Consider the following 22,937-nt stretch of genomic DNA (forward strand, 5'->3'; position numbering starts at 1 on the left):
TTCATTGCAGTTTCAACCCATTACCAATTCTCTGCACTGCCCTTTGGCTTATCTACTGCGCCCAGAGTTTTCACAAAATGCTTGGCACCAGTAATTGCATACTGCAGGCAAAGAGGAATTCAAATATATCCATACCTGGACGATTGCCTCATCCAAGCAGAAAGAAAAGACTTTCTCTTCCATCATCTGGCTTTTGTGAAGCATCTACTAAGTTGTCTGGGGTGGACAGTAAACGAAAAGAAGTCAAAATTAGTACCCTCACAAAAAATGACATTCCTGGGTGCCAGCTTGGACACAACGGCCCAGAAGGCTTATCTTACACCAGACAAGCAACTACAACTGACTCAATATTTCAGGACAATGGCAACAAAGACCCAATTAACTGCAAGAAAAATTCTGCAGGCTTTGGGCTTCATGGCATCTTGCATTCTGATAATACCATTTGCAAAACTGCATATGAGGAAAATACAGTGGTACCTAAAAAGTGTATGGTCTCAACACAGCCACAGCTTGGACACAGTGATATCTCTCATTCCCTGCCTTCAACAGGAATTTCTGTGGTGGGCACAGGCATGTCACCTCAACAAGGGTCAGCTTTTCACCTTGCCCCCAACCAGGCAAACTATCACAACAGACGCTTCAGACTATGCCTGGGGGGCACGCATGGCAGGGCAATGCATTCAAGGCCTATGGACTGCAGAACAAAGAAAACTGCACATAAATCAAAAAGAGATGCTATAGCTGTACAGAAAGCTCTGATAGCCTTCAAGGATCTACTACATCCAGGCCAACTTGCAATAAAGACGGACAACACCACAGTAATGTGGTACATAAACAAGGGGGCACACATTCCTACCGTCTTTGCAGGCAAGCAATAATCTTATGGAACATAGCTCTGGCCTACCAAGTCCAGTTACAAGCTCAATTCCTGCCAGGACAGAAAAACACATTGGCAGACGACCTAAGCAGAAACATCAAAGATCCCAATGAGTGGAAGCTAGACCCACAAATATTTACAATGATAACTCAAAAATGGGGCCTGCCAAATATAGACCTGTTTGCCAGTCCTCAAAACTACCAACTGACAAAATTTTGTACAAAGATATTCCACCATCAAGCTTGGAAAGTGGACGCGCTCTCCTTCAGTTGGAAAAACCTGACAGCATATGCCTTTTCTCCATTACCTCTTCTCACAAAGGTTCTTTTGAAGGTCAAAAAGGAGAAACCTCGACTAATTCTCATAGCCCCAGACTGGCCACGCCAGCACTGGTACCTGCTATTGAAGAATATGGCTCACAGCCCACCATGGATATTGCCTCAAATACCTCATTTGCTCACGCAGCAAAACAAACAGATTCTACACAGCCAGCTAGAAACCTTAAACCTCTCTGCATGGCAAATCTTTTAAACATCCAACCAGCCCCTCTTTTTCACAAGCAGTTCTGGATGTTATTCTGGAAGCCAGGAGGCCAAGCACCAGGAAGGCTTACTCGGACAAATGGAAAAGGTTTTCTGCCTGGAACCAAGCTAAAGGCCAAGACACAACTCGGCCTCATATGCCTCACATTCTGAAGTATTTAGCAGAGATGTTGCACAAAGGACTTTCCTTCTCCTCAATTAAAATCCATGCTTCAGCTATTTCAGCTCACTACGACACAAATCCACCTTTATTTTCACACCCTCTTCTAAAGCAGTTCCTCAGAGGGGCAAAAACATTAGACCACCTAGAAGAGCTCCTACACCAACATGGGACCTCAACTTTGTTCTGGAAAAACTAACGTTACCTCCCTTTGAACCAGCTTTCTCTGCAGACCTTCAGTTCCTCTCATGGAAGACTGCCCTGCTCCTGGCAATAACTTCTGCTAGGAGAGTCTCAGAATTACAGGCACTAATGGCAGTGGAACCTTTCCTCATTTTTCATCAAGACAGAGTTTCTTAAATCAAACCATCCATCTACCCACTTTCTTTCCCAATCCACAGAACAAAGGTGAGAGACTCTTGCATTCCTTGGACATTCACAGGCAGCTTCGTTACTACTTGGACAAAACTAAGGCTTTCAGAAAAACTGAGCAGCTCTTTGTATCCTATGCTACAGCTTCTCAAGGGAGGGCTATATCCAAACAAACCATTTCTAAATGGATAGGCCATTGCATACGGTTCTGTTATACCCAGCATGGGAAACCAGTTCCTACTACCATTAGATCCCACTCTACCATGGCAACAGCTACCTCTACAGCCTTTCTCAGAGGGGTTCCTACCAAGGAAATTTTAGAAGCTGCAACTTGGAGTTCAGTACACACCTTCACCAAACACTATCACTTACCTCTTTATTCTAAGTCCAGGGCAGGCTTCGCCACTGCAGTTCTGCAGGCCCTCATTGCCTCCACTAACCCTCTATGATACCTCCACCCTACCTTAGCTTTGGGACTCGACCCAAACGTGATGTCTGCAGCAGGGTAACACGATGAACATAGTACAGTTTTGTACCTACCATAAATGTAGATGTTCGAGTGTTCACCCTGCTGCAGTCCGGGTTACCCTCCCTCCAACCCCTCTGATCTTCTGGCTAAATCTCTGCTATGCCTTACCGATGTATTTGCTTATAGCTGAAGGGATTTTGTGTTTGTACAGTGATGTTCATTGTGCCTACAGCTGCAGTCATAACAGATGGGTTCTCCTGCCATCAGGCGGGTCCTCGGTCGGCCGAATTCCAAAGTCTAGGTCCGGCGTCGGTTGTCGTCGCTTCTTCCCTGACGTCAGTGCGACACGGGTATAAAGGAACCAGAAACGCCATTTTCTTCAGTCTTTCTTGCTGCGTGGTGCCCGAAGCAGAAGCAGTTTGCAAGTGCCGGTCGGCCAGCTCCTGAAATTGCGAAAATTTGGAAACTGAAGTCTTCTTGAAAGCTAAGTACCTCGTTGGGGAATGTTTTCTTGCCTCAGACCGATGTCAGACAAAGTTAATAATTGTATTTCATGTGAGAAGCAAATACCGCATAAGGATTTCCATTCCCTCTGTATACTTTGTTTAGGCCCAGACCACGACGTCTCGGTCTGTCGCTTTTGTGCTACATTCAACAAACGCACCATTAAGCGTCAGGTGGAGTTCGCCCAGCATTATTTTGGAAAAACATTTAACTATATTATGTCGTCGGATACTCAAACTCCAGTTTTGTCTAAAAAACGCAAAGATAAGGACCGACACACGAGGTCCGCGGCCTCTACCGACACCACGCCAAAGCCGACTACACGTGTTCCGGTTCTCAGCGAGGCGCCTACGCAGCCCCTGACTACCGATGACGCTTCATTGGCGGTGTCTCCTGTGCCCGAGGTCGCGGGCTTCTCTGCCCACACCCCGACTACAGATACCGAAGCCACTCCTGGCGTTGAACCTCAAAATGTGGACAGGTCTACCTCCACTCAAGGTGTCTTCAGACCTTCCTCTTCTTTTTCCATTGAGGCTTTCACTAAGTCTAAAGCAGCCATGCATTCTAAGAGACAAGCTACACAGGGCCCATCTCCAGGCCCCATGCCTAAAAAACAGATGCTTAAAATGGCTGAGGATTTAATTACTCTTATCAGGGGTTCTCAACCCCCACTGGACAAAAGGCCCAGAGTGGAGGAAGAATCCCCCTCCTCTGATCAGGGCTCCATTATTTCAGAGCGCTCTGATGATCAGGAACATTCTTACTCCCCTTTTGAATACTCTGATGCAGAGGAGTCCATTCCTTCTGTATCCCCCCCAGAGGATTATTCATTTGGGGAAACTTTGCATACCTTAAGGGAACACTTCCACTGGGAAGGCCAAGATTATTCAGATTCCAAGAAAACCCTTAGGGAATTTCTCTTGCTACCTCAGCACAGGCCTCTGGCTATACCTCCTGTCTTGGACATCCTAGGTGATGTTTACTCGGAGGCCTGCCTTAACCCGGATTCTCTGCCTCCAGCCCCAGTCAAGCCTGACGGGTACTACAGGGTTCCTGACTCACACCAATTTCTATGCAAAAGCCATGCTGCTGACCCAGAAACCATCTCACAGGGCCCCAAGGGAATTAAGGCCTCCACTGCTAAAAATCCATTACCTTCCGAGAGAGATTCCAGATCCTTAGAAAGGTGGGGAAAAAAGGTATATACCTCGGCTACCTTAACCATAGGGGCCTTAAACTGTCAGTTCCATATGCTAAAATGCCAACAGTTTTTGTTCTCACAATTGAAAAGTAAAATGTCGCAACCTGAACAACCAGACTTGAAGGAGTTGCAGGATTTGATGCATAGTGCAGAACAAGTGGGTAAGCATACCTTACAATGTGGTTTTGACGCTCTAGAGGCCTCATGTAGAGCTGCTGTTACAGGATCAGTCATACGTAGACATGCCTGGCTCAAGGAACAAACCTTGCCTGATCATGTCAAAGCTAAATTACTAGATGCCCCTCTACAAAAGGATGTATTATTTGGTGCTAATGCTGAGGAGGTATTAAGGAAAATGGAGGAAAAGGCTAAATCAATGCAAATTGTGAAAGATTTTCTACAGGTACAACCCTCACATTTCAGTAGAAATTGGCCTTCCAAAAATTGGTCCTTTCCAGCCATGGACAGACCCCAAAGAGGTAGATACAGGCGCCCGAGGGGCAGAGGACAATCCCGAGGATCGTTTAGAGTCAGACAATGATAAGCTCCTACACAAAGAGGTGGTGAGGATAACTCGCAATCATTCAGAAAGCAAGCCCAATGACTTTCCCCTTTGCATGCCAAGCAAGACTCAAATGGCAGCACCCTTAGGAGGAAAACTGGCATTATTTTCAAAAAATTGGCATATTGTCACAAAAGACAAATGGATCCTGGACATTATAAACAGAGGCTACAGATTCCATTTTCACACCCTTCCAAAAATGAGAGGCATGCCAAACCTGCCACACAATCAAAGGGCAGAGGCACAAAGGCAAATTACAGATCTTATACACATGAAAGCTATTCAAGAGGTACCTACGCACGAACAAGGTCAAGGTTTTTATTCCAGACTATTCCTGGTACCAAGGAAGGGAAAAGATTGGAGACCTATTCTGGACCTATCCATCCTAAACACATTTCTACTTGTACCAAAGTTCAAGATGCTCACTCTACAGCAGCTTCTTCCCATGCTGGGCAAGGAGTGTTGGCTGGTAACATTGGACCTCAAGGAGGCATACCTGCATGTCCCAATCAGACAAAATTGCAGAAGATACCTCCGATTTCTTGCAGGTTCAACCCATTATCAATTCTCTGCATTGTCCTTTGGCTTATCTACTGCGCCCAGAGTATTCACGAAATGTCTTGCATCAGTAATTGCCTACTGCAGACTTCAAGGGATACAAATATACCCCTATCTGGACGACTGCCTGATCCAAGCGGACAGCAAGCACATTCTTCTGAAACATCTGGCTTGTGTAATAATGTTGTTGAACTCTCTGGGATACACAGTCAACAAAAAGAAATCAAGGCTAATACCCTCTCGAAAGATAATTTTCCTGGGTGCCAACTTGGACACAAACACCCAGATGGCCTACCTCACGCCAGAGAAGCAGGGGCAACTAACTCAATACTTCAGAACACTAGCAAATTGCACCAGGCTGACTGCAAGGAAAATCCTGCAGGCTCTGGGATTCATGGCGTCTTGCATCTTACTAATCCCATGTGCAAAGCTGCATATGAGAAAACTTCAATTGTACCTGAAAAGCCTATGGTCTCAACACAGCCACAGTTTGGAAGCAATAATACCACTTATTCCATGTCTACAAAAGGAATTTCTGTGGTGGGCTCAAGCATGCCAAACAAACACAGGTCTTCCATTCAGCAAGCCTCAAACAAATCAAGTCATCACAACAGACGCCTCGGACTACGCCTGGGGGGGGTGCACATGGCAGATCGGTGCATTCAGGGCAAATGGTCCCAAGAAGAAAAGCACCTTCACATCCATCAAAAGGAAATGCTAGCAGTCATAAATGCTATTATAGCTTTCAAAGACCTTCTGCAACCAGGTCAACTATTGATAAGAACGGACAACACCACAGTTATGCGGTACATAAACTGGGAGGAACACATTCATACCCCCTATGCAGACTGGCCATGTCCCTTTGGAACATGGCCATGGACTTACAAATCGAACTACAAGCACAGTACTTGCCAGGCAAGGAAAACACGCTATCAGACAACCTAAGCAGAAATATGACAGACCCACACGAATGGAAGTTGCATCCAAAAGTTTTTACAGAAATAATCCAAGCATGGGGAATGCCAGACATAGATCTCTTTGCCTCCCACAAAAATCACCAGTTGACAAAATTCTGCTCAAGCATTTTCCATCCAAAGGCCTGGAGAGTGGACACGCTCTCTTTCAGTTGGACATCAATGACAGTTTATGCCTTCCCACCTCTTCTTCTGCTGCCCAAAGTTCTATTGAAAACCAGAGCAGACAGACCAAAGATGATTCTCATTGCTCCGGACTGGCCAAGACAACACTGGTACCCACTCCTGAGGAGCCTGCCGCATTCCCCACCATGGACCCTGCCTCTAATGTCTCTTCTCCTGACTCATCACAGCTTCAAAACTCTTCACAGCCAACTAAAAACACTCAATCTAGCCGCATGGAAGATTCCTTAGCATCACAACAGACCCTACTCTCCAAGGAGGTGCAGGATGTCATTTTGGAGGTTAGAAGGCCGTCAACTAGAAAAGCTTACTCCGCAAAATGGAAACTGTTTTGTGTCTGGAATGAGAAAAAGGGCCAGGATCCTGGAAAACTGAATTTACCTCAAATACTACAGTATCTAGCTGAGCTGCTAAGCAGTGGACTTTCATTCTCCTCCATCAAAATCCATGCCTCAGCCATTTCTGCAGAATACAACACTGATCCACCCTTATTCTCTCAACCTCTCTTAAGACAGTTCCTCAGAGGGGCTAAGAATCTAAGACCCCCAAGGAAACAACCAATACCTGCTTGGGATCTCAATTTCATTCTGGAAAAACTGACCTTACTTCCCTTTGAGCCAGCTGCCTCATCAGATTTGCAATATTTATCCTGGAAAACAGCTTTCCTTCTGGCTATTACCTCAGCTCGTAGAGTTTCAGAACTACAAGCTCTCATGGCTGTGCAGCCTTTTATCATCTTCCATCAGGACAGAGTTTCCTTACGAACCCACCTGTCCTTTATGCCTAAAGTGGTATCCAGTGTAGCTTTGAATCAGGCCATACACTTAACTACCTTTTATCCTAATTCTCAAAACAAAGGGGAGAGATTACTACATTCCTTGGACATCCACAGACAACTGCGTTATTATTTGGACAGAACAAAGCCTTTCAGAAAATCAGAACAGCTTTTTGTGTCCTATGCTGTAGGAGCTCAAGGAAAGCCAATTTCCAAACAGACAATCTCAAAATGGATAGCCCACTGCATACGCTTTTGCTATTCTTTTCATGGCAATACTGTACCTGCAGGCATCAGATCTCACTCCACAAGGGCCACAGCTACCTCCGCTGCTTTCCTCAGAGGAGTTCCTACCAAAGATATTTTGGAAGCAGCCACTTGGAGTTCTGTGCATACCTTCTCCAAGCACTACCACCTACCATTATACTCCAAAACTAGAGCAGGCTTTGCCGCTGCAGTCTTGCAAGGCATCCTGGCTCCTCCTAGTTCCACCTAGTGCCTACCACCCCTTTCTTAGCTTTGGGATTCTACCCATCTGTTATGACTGCAGCTGTATGTACGATGAGCATAGTACAGTTTTGTACCTACCATAAATGTAGATGTTCGAGTGCTAATACAGCTGCAGTCCAGGATGTCCTTCATGGATGCATCTGCAGTCATAACAAGTGGGTTGTCCTGTCGTCAGGCAGCCCTGCAGTCGGCCGGATTCCAAAGTCCGGGTCCGGCTTCGGCTGATGTCGCACTCCACCCGACGTCATCTCTGTTGGTCTTCGGGTATAAAAGCATCAGCCGACGCCATTTTCCTCAGTCTTTCTTGCCGCGTGGCGCCCGAAGCAGAAGCTGTTCGCAAGTGCCGGTCGGTCGGATCCAGAGATTACTTCTACCGAATACTACTTCGAAGACTTCTAAAGCTAAGTACCCCGTTGGGGACTCTTTCTTGCCTCAGCCGATGTCAGAAAAAGTTAACAATTGTTTAACCTGTGGGAAACAAATACCTCATAAAGATTTCCAGTCTTACTGTCTGCCTTGTTTAGGCCCAGCCCACGACGTAGCAGCCTGTTCGGCCTGTGCCTCTTTCAACCGATGAACGCTTAGGCGTCGGTCGGAGTTTGCAGAACAGTTTTTCGGTACTGATTTTGCGTACATTATGCCGTCGGACCCTCCGACTACCCAATCTTCCAAAAAACGCAAAGATAAAGACCGACACTCGCGGTCTGCGGTTTCGGCCGAAACCACGGTAAAGCAAACCGCGAGTGTCTCGGTTTCGGCCGAAACCGAGAAAACTGATCAAAGTACAGCTGAACCTATTCTTACAACTGAGGCCCCTGCTACAACTCTTGAATCGACCTCAGAAATTTTACCCACTACGGTGGTTGACTTATCAGACACCATCCCCTTGGATGTCTCTACTCCAGCACGTGGTGCTGCTAGGCCTCCAGCAGCCATGTCCATTAAGGCCTTTGCCAGGGCTAAAGCAGCCAAGACTACTAAATCAGTGCCTGTTAAACCCACATCCAGGCCCTCTTCTAGTTCTCAAATGCTTTCTTTGGCAGAAGATTTAATTTCTTTAATTAGAGGATCTCAATCTCACCCAGACAGGGCCTCTCAGCCCCCAGACAAGAGACCTAGGGCAGAGCCCCCTGAGCCAGTGTCTTCTGATGATTCTGATAATGAATCAGACATAACTGACCAGCCAGAGGCTCCCTTCTCCAATTTTGAAGATTCTGATGCTGAAGAATCCATTCCAGCTGCTTCCCCACCAGAAGAATTCTCCTTTGGGAAACCTTGCATGCCATGCGAGAACAGTTCCAATGGCAGCAACAGGATTTTTCAGACTCCAGAAAAGACTTAGGACCTTTCTGCACCTCCCACAGCACAGGCCCTTAGCTATACCTCCTGTTCTCTCTGTGGTGGATGATGCTTTCAATGATGTTTGCTCCGCTCCAGATTCTTTACCCCCAGCCCCTGCCAAACCAGACAGATTTTACAGGGTGCCAGATACTCATCACCACCTTTACAAGGCCCCACTTGCAGACCCAGAAACTATATCCCAGGGTCCCAAGGCAGTAGCCGCGACCACAGCTAAAAACCCTATTCCTTCTGAAAGGGAAGCAAGGTCATTAGACAGATGGGGTAAAAGGTCTACACTTCAGCTACTCTCTCAGCTAGAGCTTTAAACTGTCAGTTTCACATGATACAATACCAAGAGTTTATGCTTGATCAGTTAACTAAAAAACTAACCACTGATGAATCTCTTGATAAGAAATATGTATTAGAGATGGTAAATAACATACAACAGGTTAGCAACCATTCCTTAAAATGTGGCTATGATGCACTGGAGGCTTCATTTAGATCAGCCATGACAGGCACAGTGATAAGAAGGCATGCATGGCTAAAGGAACAAGCCTTACCGGATCATGTTAAAGCTAAGTTGCTAGATGCTCCTATGGACAAGACAAGTTTGTTATAGCTGCAGTCCAGGTTTCTCTCCCTCCTTCCCCTCTTGGGACAGGCCTATGGGCTAATACCTCCTCATACAACTTGATTGGGGTATTCATTTATGGTGTATTTGCTTGCAACTACTGTGTTTTGATTATATTGCATTGCTTTATTACACAAATTTATGTATTGCCTTCCTTTTGGGGGCACCTGACATCTGGGGCAAGAAAAACTGAAGAAAATGGCGTCGGCTGGTTCCTTTATACCCCTGTCGCACTGTCGTCAGGGAAGAAGCGACGACAACTGACGCCGGACCTAGACTTTGGAATTCGGCCGACCGAGGACCCGTCTGATGGCAGGAGAACCCATCTGTTATGACTGCAGCTGTATTGGCACTCGAACATCTACAGTTATGGTAGGTACAAAACTGTACTTTCACACCATTTGGTGCTAATTTTGATCACCTTTTTGGGGGCAACTGCAAGAAAAACTGAAGAAAATGGCGTTGCTTGCAGTATATGTACCCTTGGCGCACTGACGTCAGGGATGAGGCGACAGCAACCGACTTTGGACTAAGACTTTGGAAATCCGGCCGACTGCGGGACCGCCTGACGACAGGATAACCCAAGTCTGATGACTGCAGCAGGGTGAACACTCTAACATCTACATTTATGGTAGGTACAAAACTGTACTTTTCTTCACAAATGAATCAAAATGTTTATAATATGTTTGTTAAAAAAGTAATATAGATGCATGATTATACAAAATACAGTTACACATAAGTTGTAGCTTTATATTTCAAATGGTTTACAAATGCGTTCTCTTCACTATCAAATGATGGATTAGTGAAGTGCTGAAGGAGTTAAGGGATGTTACTATGTTTAAGGGAGTCCGATTTAAGAATGTTAATGGAGGAAAGAAAGAAAAACAGGAATCTTTTGAAGCTCTGGCCTTCTCAGGCTGGGTGATGAGTCGTTGCAAGGATTTCTGGTACTTAATATTACAAGGTCAAAGGATAAGATTCTTAGACCAGATGGTCTGTGTTTTAAAAAGGCATATTTGTCAAGTGTTAAGTGAAGCTGTAAGTGAGGATCATGAGAGCATATAATATTTTAAACATCTGCTATGCAACTTCAGAGTTTTGCATACACGAACTTGATAAGAAAAGGTATAAAAATCAAAGATTTCCTTTGCTCTGCGAGACTGATCTGAAATTTGATCAGTCTCCCAACCCTGTTTATGGAATAAATACCGTTATGGAAAAATATACTTGCGGTGGTGGTGCTGCGGGGTAGCATTGTCGCCTCACAGTAAGACGCTGTCCGGTTCGATTCTCAGCTAGAGCGTTTTCTGCGTGGAGACATGCATGAATGGGCGTACCTTCGTTGAAGGTTGTGCGTCAGGCCTGGCAAGCCGGTACGTAAAAATCAACTGCCAATCATTAGTGGACCGGAGTTCCGCTGTGGCGACCCCTAACTGGAAAAGCCGAAAGACACAAACCGTTATGGAAAAATATATTCTCATAATTATTTACAAAATGCGTATTAACTTCCATTTTTTTTTACTGAATCAAATAAAATGTTTTTGATGTGTTTTAAAGTCAAATGTAGTGTAGATGCATGATTATGCGGATTACTGAGTCACATAAGGTGCAGCTTTATATTTCAAGTGTTTTACAGCTCCATTCTCTTTAATAGCAAATTAAAGTGTAATGACAGGAAAAGTGCTGAAGGAATTAAGTGATGTTTACTATGTTCTAAAGAATCTGGTTCAAATGTTAATGAAGGAAAGAAAAAACAATGTGTTGGCAAAACTTTTGGCCTCTTCAGGCTGGAGGATGAGTCGTTGCAAGAATGTCTGCAGAGATATAATATATGTTGGTAATAAATGATACGAGGCCAAAGCACAGATTCTTACGGTCTATGTTTTAGAGAGGCCTAATTGTTAAAATGTTTACATTACTGTAAAGTAAAGAGAATATGTGATAATAAGGACAGTGCTTTATGTAACACACAGGTACCTTCAGTCTACAGAAAAAGGGATTGTTTTTCCAAAAGAGAATGTAGAAGAAAGAGGCAAGGGGCAGGTGATAAGGAAGAAATCAAAACTGAACGTGGAAGGATTGAAGAACTTTACTGTAAGAAAAGGAAGAGAAAGATGGATGTTGACTACATGGCTCAAGCTGTGGATTTATAACATCAGTTGGATGAGAATTGAATATGCAATGAAAACAGTGGGATTAATAAGACTAATGGTGATGAAGATCTAGCCTTCGTAACAGTTGATAGAGCAGATATTACTGTACTAGAAGCTGAAGATTCTTTAGAGCTGGCCAGCAGAGATGATCTTGTAATTGGATATTCACTTACAGGAGCTGATACTTGTATTTGCAGAGATAATAATGAACATTGAATAGTGTTATGCTTGCCAAGAACAAAAATAGCAGATGTGAGACGGGCCTTGGAACGCCTTAATGTAAGGAAGTATGGATCCGTTTTTATTCATGTTGGTACAAATGTCATCCACAAGGATTTTCTGATTAAGTAGGGAACTGACTGCCCTCTTAGTATATCTTTTGGTAGTGTTGGGATATATTCTTCACGAATCACCTATAGAAAGGATAGTCAGGTCACAGTGAATGAAAAGAATTTTTTGGGTAAATACCAAAATGGAAAAAAATGCCCCACTTTAAAAAAATGGAAATGTGTACATCATCTAAGCCTAGTTTTGGTCCCACGTGTTCAGTCAGGATGGTGTGCATTTGTCAAGATAAGGGAAGCGAATTTTTGCAGCAGATGTTTTGCAGTATTTGACAAACACTAGGGAAGATTTTTATTAGGTCGAAAATTTAATACTTCACAGCAACATTTGCTGCATCTCTGGTTGTTAATGCTAGGAGCATTAATAGTTTTTTTATTGGAAAATTTGCTGTGTTCCCACAAGATTGATGTTTGTGAAACATGGTTGAAGAACTATGACTGGAAAACCAGTTCTTTCAGGGTATAAATGTTTTTATTGTAACAGACATTCTAACAAAAAATCAGGTGGAGGTTTAAAGATGGTTGAGACCTGTAATTATTACATGTTCAGTAACACCTGCACTATAGACTGTGTGACTGACAGACAACCCTAGAACATGTAACAATTGTTGGCGTGTATAGACCACCAAAATCAAGTGCAGATGACCTATAGGAATTTGTACATTTCTTGCATGAATGAAACACAGGAGGGCAGAATTTTATTAGTTGGACTTAAATTTACCAGAAATACTGGAATAATACAGATTCAACAACATTAGTAAGGACATATATTTGGAAACTACAGTTGCTTCCAATTGTGTAAAAAAAAAAAAAAAAAAAAAAAAAAAAACCTACTACCAGGGGATGGAACATACTAGACATTGTGTTCCTAAAGAAGTTACTGTTGCTTCCAGTTTTATCACCGTTGATGTGCTGTGGTATAAAGGTTAATTTGTTGCTAGATAATTCTGCTAAACTGACATCTAAACTAATGCACAGAAGGTTAGTTACAGATTATATGGAAGCAAAACAGTCACTATGTAAAGCTGAGGTGTTCAGGGGAAAACTGCAGATGGAATGTGGAAAGTTTTGAAAGACTGAGTGCAAAAAATCAAAAAAAGTTTTAACATCAGGATCTAGGCATACAACATCAGGGGGATATATTTCCAGAAGAACAAGATGTCTGATTAAGGTGAGAGGAAAAAAATATATAAGTAATGGAAGAAAGGTTGAACAACAACTTTGAAAACTGAAGTAAACAAACTAGACAAACAGATTAACGAGATTAAGATAAACGAGATAAAGAAAAATTTAGGAAATGTAATATAAAGATACTGAGCATAATAGAAAACCTTTTTATAGATAAGATGTGGAAGAAGTAAAGACAAAAATTGATAAATTGTGTGCAGATTATAAAATTTATTCTCAGACGCGACAGATTATAGATGTATTTACAAAGTCTTACACAAAACAGTTTGGCTCCACAAAGGGGGGTGATAAGTTGTCCTAGTGGCATCCAAGTAACCCCAGATATTGGAATCAAATTAGATTATATTGAAAAAGAACTGTGCAAACTGGATCCAAACAGAGCACGGGGAGGAGACGGAATTAGTAACAATGACCTGAGAACACTTCAAGAATTTACAGTACCATTATATCTATTGTTCACTAGGTCATACGAATATGGGGAGATTCCTCAAGATTGGAAGCATGCACTTATTAAACCTGTCTTTAAGGGTAAGGGGAGTAGGACAAACCCAGCGTCATACAGACCCTTAAGTCTACTTTCTTGTTGTGGAAAAGTAATGAAGGTAATATTTGATAAGTTATTGTCATTATTGGGAGAAGACATGATGTGAAACCATTTATCTGCATGCATATTTTGAAAATAGAGCTATTACCACCTGTAACATGTTCTGTAACAATATAACAGCTATGAATGAAAAATTGTGGTGTGATCTAATTTATATAGTTTTAACTCCAGCGTTTGACAGGATCATGCACAAAACATTGATGAAATTAGTACAAATAGGTATTGATGTACTCTTAAGATGGATAGCTGCATGGCTTACAGGTAGGACATGGCAAGTATTGTACAGCAACTGAACAGGTAAAATCCTTGGTTACAGTCAGGGTGTCCCACAGGGCTGTGTCCTAAGTCCTTACTTGTTTAGATTGTATCTTTCAGACCTAACTTTTTCATCTGTGGTTTTCTACAGTCTATCTGCTGACTACTTGAATTTGGGTAAACTGATTACGTGTGTTACAGATAAGGCATGTTTGCAAAATAACTTGACTAAGTTGACCATGTGGGCACAGGAGAATATGCTGATACATAAACTTAAGCATATGAGATTTGGGAGACAAACTGAAAGGTGAATATTTAATACAGCACATAGTGATTAAAACTGTACACTCATTTAAAAACCTGGGTATATGGGTAGATTCAGCTAGGAGTTTTTCTACTCATATCAGCCAATTGGTTAATGATAGTTGTAGAACTATATAGGTTGTATAAAAAGATTTATAATGTCTAGGAAATCAAAAATGATGAAGTTGTTTATTACATTAGAGACAAACTTGAGTATGAAGTAACTACGGAAACCTTATAAGAAAACAAACATGAGTAAACTGGAAGGAATACAGCAGAAATGTACCAGGGGCATCCATGGTTGTGAAAATTTACGTTATTATGAAAGACTAAAATATCTGAGCTTGTACAGTGTTTCTTACAAATATCTAAGATGAGATTTTATTCAGGTATATGGGGGATTTAGAGACAGCTACCACTGGGAATGTTTGGAGTTATCAAAAAGTACTAGAGTCATCAGACAACCTATGTAGAAGATTCTGTAGGAATGAGAAGTGTACTAATTGGTTCTCTGACAGAGTAGCTGATGCTTGGAGCAGACTACCAAATTACATCAAAGCAAGTACTAGTTTAGATATTTTTAAGAACAGCCTGGACACTTATTATGGGAACAGGTGTTTTGGTATATTGGCAAGCTAGAAGGGCATTAATGCCCTTGCTTAAAATATCTGTATGTACATGAAGCTCTAAGCGAGAATCACAAGAGGATATAATATTTTTGTTTGTTGTTGTTAAACAGAAAGTAGAGTCAAATTTCTCCATGCATATAACTGATGAGAAAAGGTACCAAAACAGTGTTTTTTTTTTCCTCTGTTCGGGGAGACTGATTTGCAAATCTTGGTAGGCAGTCTCCCAGCACTGTTTATTGAATAAATGCAGGTTTGCATATCTTGAGGTCTTATTCCTGCTTCAAGACAAATAAGGTAAATATCTATTTATGCGTCATTCGTGACACGAGACTAAAAAGACCTTATTTGTTAATGTTGGTTGCTGGTTCCTCTAAATTAATCGTATTAACAAATTTAGTTATCTATGGAAATGTTCTGTGACTTTATTTATTTTTATACTTTGACATACCCTGAAGGGACAGGTGACAGTGCTGTCCATGGGTAAAAATTCAACCATCAGATTAACAACATTAAGCCAGTCGTGATGTTATTAGTCCTTTATCAGTCACATGATTAATGATGATTAAAGGGTTTGTTGTGCGCTTGAGTCAGTATACCCCTATTTTTAGATTCTAATAACCTCTATTTTGTATTTCAGACATTCCATACTCCAAGCCTGGGTGATGAAGAATTTGAAATTCCTCCTATTTCTTTGGATTCTGACCACACGCTGGCAGTGTCCGATGTCGTTGGCCAGTATGATCTAGAAGACCCAGGTTCCACAGAGGATGGTGGCTTCTCTACCCAGTATGGTGTACAGACTCTTGACCTGCCTGTATCGGTGTCTCAAGCTGTGTTGGAACAGAATGAAGGAATACTGAACACTGGATTGGCTATGGTAAGATTGTGCCTTACAAAAAGTGAGCTCTTCACACAGCTCTGAAAAGTTTGCATTTTTAGCTTTTAAATTTAATACTGCCATGTCAGAATAGTGCAACTATTACTGTTGACAAGTTTTAGGAAACCCATACTTTAGAAATATCTGCTGTCAAGCTTTTGTTTTGAATTTAGCAAGGTTTGCAGCACTGGCCTTTTATTTAAGTTCTGCACAATTAGTGTTGAAAGCTGTGCTGTTGCAACATTTTTGAGTCACAAAGGACTGCAGTTGAGGTTTTCACACTGATGGCCAAAACCGGTCAGTGTTCATCTCCCTGATAGGTATACATTTTGTGGCTTTGTGAAACAGCAGAGCTGTTTTTTTTAATAAGGTGATTCTTCACAGAATGGGGGTGATGCTGTAGAATCTGATGTCCTTTTCTTTCGTCTTCACTGATGGGACATAGATCCTACTCATTTTTCAGACTTGGATCCCGGTTTTGAGCTCCTCCCTCTACCCACAATGCTTTACAGCTTCCTCATATCTCGTTTGCCAGCATTGCAGCTAGGGGTGTTTTGTAGCATTGCTATCCTCCCCTCCCTTTATAGTTCTCGCAGGAGCTGGGGACTGCTGCCGCTGTTCTCTTTCTTTCTTCCTTTAAACTTCTGCTCTTTCCTGTTTCAGTGCTGTTGGCACTTCTGAATTGGTAGTTAGTGCTTAAGATAGTTTAATCCTCTAAAATCTAGTTAGGATAGTTTTAAACTTGATTTGAAATTGTTGGTTAAGAATTTCTGTCAGTGTGCTGACTGAACCTATTTAAAAAAAAAAAAAAAAAAAAAAGTCTGATGAACCATCAGGCTTTAAATGTTGCAACATGAAAATGTTCACAGTCCAAAACGTTGATTCCATTTCTGTATTTCACGTACAGCTCCAGCAGGTACAGTTTTCTTTTGGGTCTATTCCCTTTAACCTAGCTAGTTTTAAAATGATGGTGTAAACATGGCCAGATGAAAAAATCGAAGTCTTGATTTTTGTAGTAAGTGGCAAAATTATTCCATTCCATCCCCTTAGTACTGCCTTTGCCCAACTTTGTACTAGTGACTGTAATACTTAACTTTGTTTAGCGTAGTTATAGGACCCCGCTGCTCAGCTTAGTAGTTGTGGGGCTGTATTTATTGCTTCTGGTATCCAGTCAGTTAATACAGGTCTTTCCAGAGCCTCACATGGAAACCATTTTTGTTCAGTTGTATTTAGCAAAACGTACTAATTTACCGTTATCCTTTCATTCATTACTGATTCAGAGTTTGGCTTTCCCCATTGCAACAGCTCCCCTTTCTTCACTAAATGTACCCAGCACTGAAGTTTATGCCTCATCTCCAGCAGAAACTCTTACTGTTAGTTATTATATTGCACATATGGATAAGGTAATAAATTCTTCAAACCATTACATGTCTCTCCTTTAAATAGCCCTCTTCGACCCTACATTATATACTTGAAAGGAAAAGTTTCTGCAGTGGTCCCTTGTACCAGTAACCCAAAAAGGGAAGAAAATCAAAGTGCTGTAACCCTTTTATTCACCCTCGCATCTGGAACAAAGTCCTTTCAAAGTGCTGTAATCCTTTTATTCACCCTCGCATCTGGAACAAAGGCCTTTCAAAGTGCTGTAACCCTTTTAATCACCCTCGCATCTGGAACAAAGTCCTTTCAAAGTGCTGTAATCCTTTTAATCACCCTCGCATCTGGAACAAAGTCCTTTCAAAGTGCTGTAACCCTTTTAATCACCCTCGCATCTGGAACAAAGTCCTTTCAAAGTGCTGTAACCCTTTTAATCACCCTCGCATCTGGAACAAAGTCCTTTCAAAGTGCTGTAATCCTTTTAATCACCCTCGCATCTGGAACAAAGTCCTTTCAAAGTGCTGTAATCCTTTTAATCACCCTCGCATCTGGAACAAAGTCCTTTCAAAGTGCTGTAATCCTTTTATTCACCCTCGCATCTGGAACAAAGGCCTTTCAAAGTGCTGTAACCCTTTTAATCACCCTCGCATCTGGAACAAAGTCCTTTCAAAGTGCTGTAATCCTTTTAATCACCCTCGCATCTGGAACAAAGTCCTTTCAAAGTGCTGTAACCCTTTTAATCACCCTCGCATCTGGAACAATGTCCTTTCACTGGATCTGCTACTTTTATGGCTTTAATTTGGTAATACAACTTCAATTTCACTCTCTTCAGTATTTTCAAAGCCAGGGACACCAGACTGCCCTACTGTTTTGGCAGTACCGCTGTTGACCAAACTACTACTGAAGACCCTCCTAAACACCCAAATTTGTGTATGCTTGTCTCATCTTATAAAGATAGCCAACTGGAGGCCAAACTCCACCAAAACATTGGTGAAGTTTGAACATTCTGATCCATTAAATTTCAGTTTTCTGAAAATTTCCTTCATCTTGCTTTCACTTATGTAAGCAAGATTTAGCAGATAAATATGAGAGCCTCCCCCACAAGATGTTTTAAGCAAGCTAGATTTAACAATTGAAGTAGAGAGCCATGCCCCAGGACATTTTACATGTGATAAGCACCACAGTAGAAGTCCTTAATGACAAGTGCAGGCTGGCGGTTAAAGGACACCTTGTTGTTTGATGCTTTCATTGTAGAAGTAGCCAAACTCGCAGCTTATGAAAAAACTCTCGTACTGGGATTTTCTCAAGCTAGTTGCAGCAGTTGTTTGCAAAATGGGAGATGTTAATTGCCGCCTTATGCATAAACTTTCATCTGAAGTTGCCTAACAAATATTACTAATTGGTGTAAATATAATGCAAACAGAAGTGTAGTATGTTCTTACTAGGTGCAAGTCAATCTATACTGTTTTGAAATTTGTTTCAGCTCTTTCCTGAAGTCATTAGCGAAGCATTTCCATTTGAGAGTTTCATTAAAAAGAAACACTGTCCGACACTTCCTTGGTAACTAAACTATTTACCATTAGAGCATGTGTCTCCCTGTGTCTTGCATGGATGTTAATTTAGGTAATTTTTTGCTAATATAGCTGCCAGAGCAGACATATTGTAATCTGTTAGTATTGAAATCTATAAGATGGATGCATCAAATGTTTACTTTTTTTGAATTGTTTTGATAAAGAAGCTGCCTTATATATGAAAGGGTACTTCTGTCCCGTTGAAACTTTCTTCATAACTTAACCCATCTTCTCCTCATTACCAAAAATCCATTTGTAATCCCGCTGGGTCTGGCATCATACCTTCTACTTGCTTCTTACAGACTAAAGTTGTTGCTCCTTCTGCACAGAACTGCTTGCTCTCCCCTGACTTGTGAGCATGTATCTGATCTAAATACATTTGTAGCTACTGTTTGTTTGAAGGGCTGTATAACCCACCTATATTTTTGGGTGTTTTATTTAATAGATCTTTCAGCCTCTTGTTACATTAACATCATCACTAAAAGCTTTAATCGACTTAGGATTGTCATTGAAATACAAATCTTTAACCTCAATCTTTTAAAATTGCATTGCATATCCAAACATTTTATTTAACGTTTGTGGACCAGAAAAGTCCGACTAGGACAGACCCTATTTTCAGCGGAGGCACAGGGAGGGGTGCTTCAGACACATGTCTTAGGAATGTGGGGGGAACCAGAGTACCTGGAGAAAACGCACTCAAACACGGAGAGGATATGCATACTTTGCACAGAAGGCACCCCACCCGAGAATCGAACCAGAAGAACCTCTTGCTGTTAACCACTGCACCACTGCGTCACTGAAGTCCTTGGCTAACTGCAGTATCTGTTTGTCATGTTTAAGTAAACCCAGCTTATTGATGGTGTTTTCTTACCTAGATGATGACACTGTTTCAGGTTACTTAAATTCTTTGCGAAGTCATCCTGATGTTCATCGTGTTACCCTGCTGCAGTCATCACACTTGGGTTATCCTGCCGTCAGGTGGTCCCGCAGTCGGCCCGAATTCCAAAGTCTTGGTCCGGCCTCGGTTGCTGTCACTTCTTCCCTGACGTCAGTGCGCCAGGGGTATATCAGAGGTATCTGACGCCATTTTCTTCAGTCTTTCTTGCCGCGCAGTGCCCGAAGCAGAAGCAGTTCGCAAGTGCCGGTCGTCCGACACCCGAGATTTTCGAATCGGGTTTCAGTCCGAAGTCTTCAAAGCTAAATACCCCGTTGGGGAACCTTTTCTTGCCTCAGTCCGATGTCAGAAAAAGTTAACCATTGCATTTCTTGTGGGAAGCAAATACCTCATAAGGACTTTCATTCTTTTTGTATACCTTGCCTAGGCCCAGACCACAACGTCACTGGTTGTCTGTTTTGTGCTAGGTTCAATAAGCGAACTATTAAGCGATGCTTTGATTTCGCACGACACTACTTCGGTAGGAGATTTAATTACACTATGCCGTCGGAGCAACCGACTACCGGCATGCATAAAAAATGCAAAGATAAAGAAAGGCAGCCTAGATCCAAGCCAGACTCTGAGCCCTCGGCTGGGCTGGTCGCCGGTTCTCTGGTTTTCAGTGAGGCGCCTACGCAGCCCCTGGCTACCGTTGAATTGGATCCCCAGACCGCTTCAGATTCTTCAGCAGAGAGTTCTAGGCCGACGCAGCCATTTTCTTTAGGCCCTACTGACGACATTGCAGTAGGAGAAGCCAGTGCTGTACAGACACCTTCGGTTTCTGAAGGTGTCTTCAGACCGACTACTCGCACCATAAAATCTTATGCTAAGCTTGAGACTTCTCTAAAACCAAAAAAGACTCCTCTTCAGTCTCCAGGTCAAGGCCCTATGCCTAAGAAACAGATGCTTAAAATGGCTGAAGATTTAATTTATTTGATCAAGGGTTCCCAACCCCCCCTCCCCCGACAAAAGGCCTAGACAAGAGTAGGATTATGCCTCCTCTGATCCAAGTGTCTGTTTCCTCAGGCTCCTGATTACTCCTTTCCCCCTTATGAAGATTCTGATGCTGAAGACTGCATTCCCTCAGCTTCTACCCCTGAAGATTATTCCTTTGGGGAAACCTTACATACCATGAGGGAACATTTCTACTGGGAAGGTCAGGACTACTCCGACTCAAAGAATCCAGAGACAATCTCCCAGAGTCCCAAGGGGGCTAAGGCTTCTATGGCTAAAAATCCTGTACCTGAAAGGGACTCCAGAGCACTAGATAGGTGGGGAAAGAAGGTTTACACCTCAGCTACTCTAGCTATGAGAGCACTAAATTGTCAATTTCACATGCTTAAATACCAGCAATTCCTAATGTCTCAAATAAAACAAAAGATGGGCACGCACCCTCAACAGTCTGAATTCAAGGAAATGCAGGATCTGTTGCATGCAGCTGAACAGGTGGGCAAACATACTTTACAATGTGGTTTTGATGCCTTGGAAGCTTCCTCTAGAGCAGCTGGTACTGGGTCTGTTATACGTAGGCATGCTTGGTTAAAGGAACAATCTCTGCCTGATCATGTTAAAGCAAAGTTACTAGATGCACCCTTACAGCATGATGTCTTATTTGGGGTTAAAGCAGAGGAGGATTTAAAGAAAATGGAGGATAAGGCAAAATCTTTGCAGACGGTCAAAGATTTCTTACAAGTACAGCCCCCACGCTTCAGCAGAAATTTGCCAACAAAAAATTGGTCCTTTCCAGCTTCTGACAGACCACAGAGAGGTAAATACAGGCACCCAAGGGGCAGAGGACAAGCACAAATCCCTTACAAACCTCGCCAATGGGGCACTGCAACACAGAAGGGAGGAGAAGACAGGCCACAAACTACTAGATGGCAAACACAATGACTTGTACCTCAAACTGCCAAGCAAAACTCTCATGGCAGCTCCCTTGGGAGGAAAATTAGCACATTTTGCAGACAACTGGCGCATCGTCACAAAGGACAAATGGGTCCTAGACATTATCTCACAAGGATACAGATTCCATTTCCACACTTTGCCAAGGATAAAAGGAATGCCAAACTTGCCACAAAATCAATGGGCAGAGGCACAAAAACAAATTACAGCTCTCATGGACATGAGAGCCATTCAACTGGTACCTACACAGGAGCAAGGCCAAGGATTTTACTCAAGGCTCTTTCTAGTCCCCAGAAAGGACAATGCTTGGAGACCCATTCTGGACCTTTCAATTTTAAACACCTTGCAAGTACCCAAGTTCAAGATGCTAACACTACAGCAGCTTCTTCCCATGTTGGGCAAGAAAGCTTGGCTAGTAACGTTGGACCTCAAGGAGGCATACCTGCATGTCCCTATCAGACAAAATTGCAGAAGATACCTCCGTTTCATTGCAGGTTCAACCCATTACCAATTCTCTGCACTGCCCTTTGGCTTATCTACTGCTCCCAGGGTCTTCACAAAAATGCCTGGCACCAGTAATTGCATACTGCAGACAGAGGAATTCAAATATACCCATACCTGGACGACTGCCTCATCCAAGCAGAAAGCAAGGACATTCTCTTAGAACACCTGGCTTTTGTAAAACATCTTCTAAGTTGCCTAGGGTACACAGTAAAGGAAAAGAAATCAAAACTAGTGCCCTCACAAAACAAGACATTCCTGGGTGCCAGCTTGAATACTTGGCCCAGATGGCTTATCTAACACCAGAAAAACAACTACAATTAATTCAATTCTTCAGAGCAATGGCAACAAAGACCCAACTCCCTGCAAGAAAAATTATGCAGGCCTTGGACTTCATGGCATCTTGCATACTACTAATACCATTTGCAAAAATTGTATACGAGGAAATTACAATGGTACCTAAAAAGCGTATGGACTCAACACAGCCACAGCTTGGAAACAATAATACCTCTCATTCCCTGCCTTCAACAGGAGTTTCTATGGTGGTCACAGGCATGTCACCTCAACAAGGGTCAGCCTTTCACCTTACCCCCAGCCAGGCAATCTTTGACGACCTTTGCATCGGACTATGCCTGGGGGGCAC

The 22,937-nt window shown here is 42.5% G+C and overlaps 1 protein-coding gene across 3 annotated transcripts in view; it reads left to right on the forward strand.

Moving 5' to 3' along the window:
• Positions 1-22,937, forward strand: part of TOX4 (TOX high mobility group box family member 4) — a 966,801-nt gene that overhangs the window by 260,459 nt on the left and 683,405 nt on the right. For all 3 annotated transcript variants that reach the window (XM_044057880.1, XM_044057879.1, XM_044057881.1), the window contains exon 3: positions 15,773-16,012. In XM_044057880.1, coding sequence (XP_043913815.1) covers positions 15,773-16,012 — 240 coding nt within the window. The remainder of the gene's footprint in view (positions 1-15,772; positions 16,013-22,937) is intronic.

Source organism: Protopterus annectens, chromosome 16.part0, assembly GCF_019279795.1.
Source record: "Protopterus annectens isolate FY-2018-M chromosome 16.part0, PAN1.0, whole genome shotgun sequence".
Classification (NCBI taxonomy): domain Eukaryota; kingdom Metazoa; phylum Chordata; order Ceratodontiformes; family Protopteridae; genus Protopterus; species Protopterus annectens.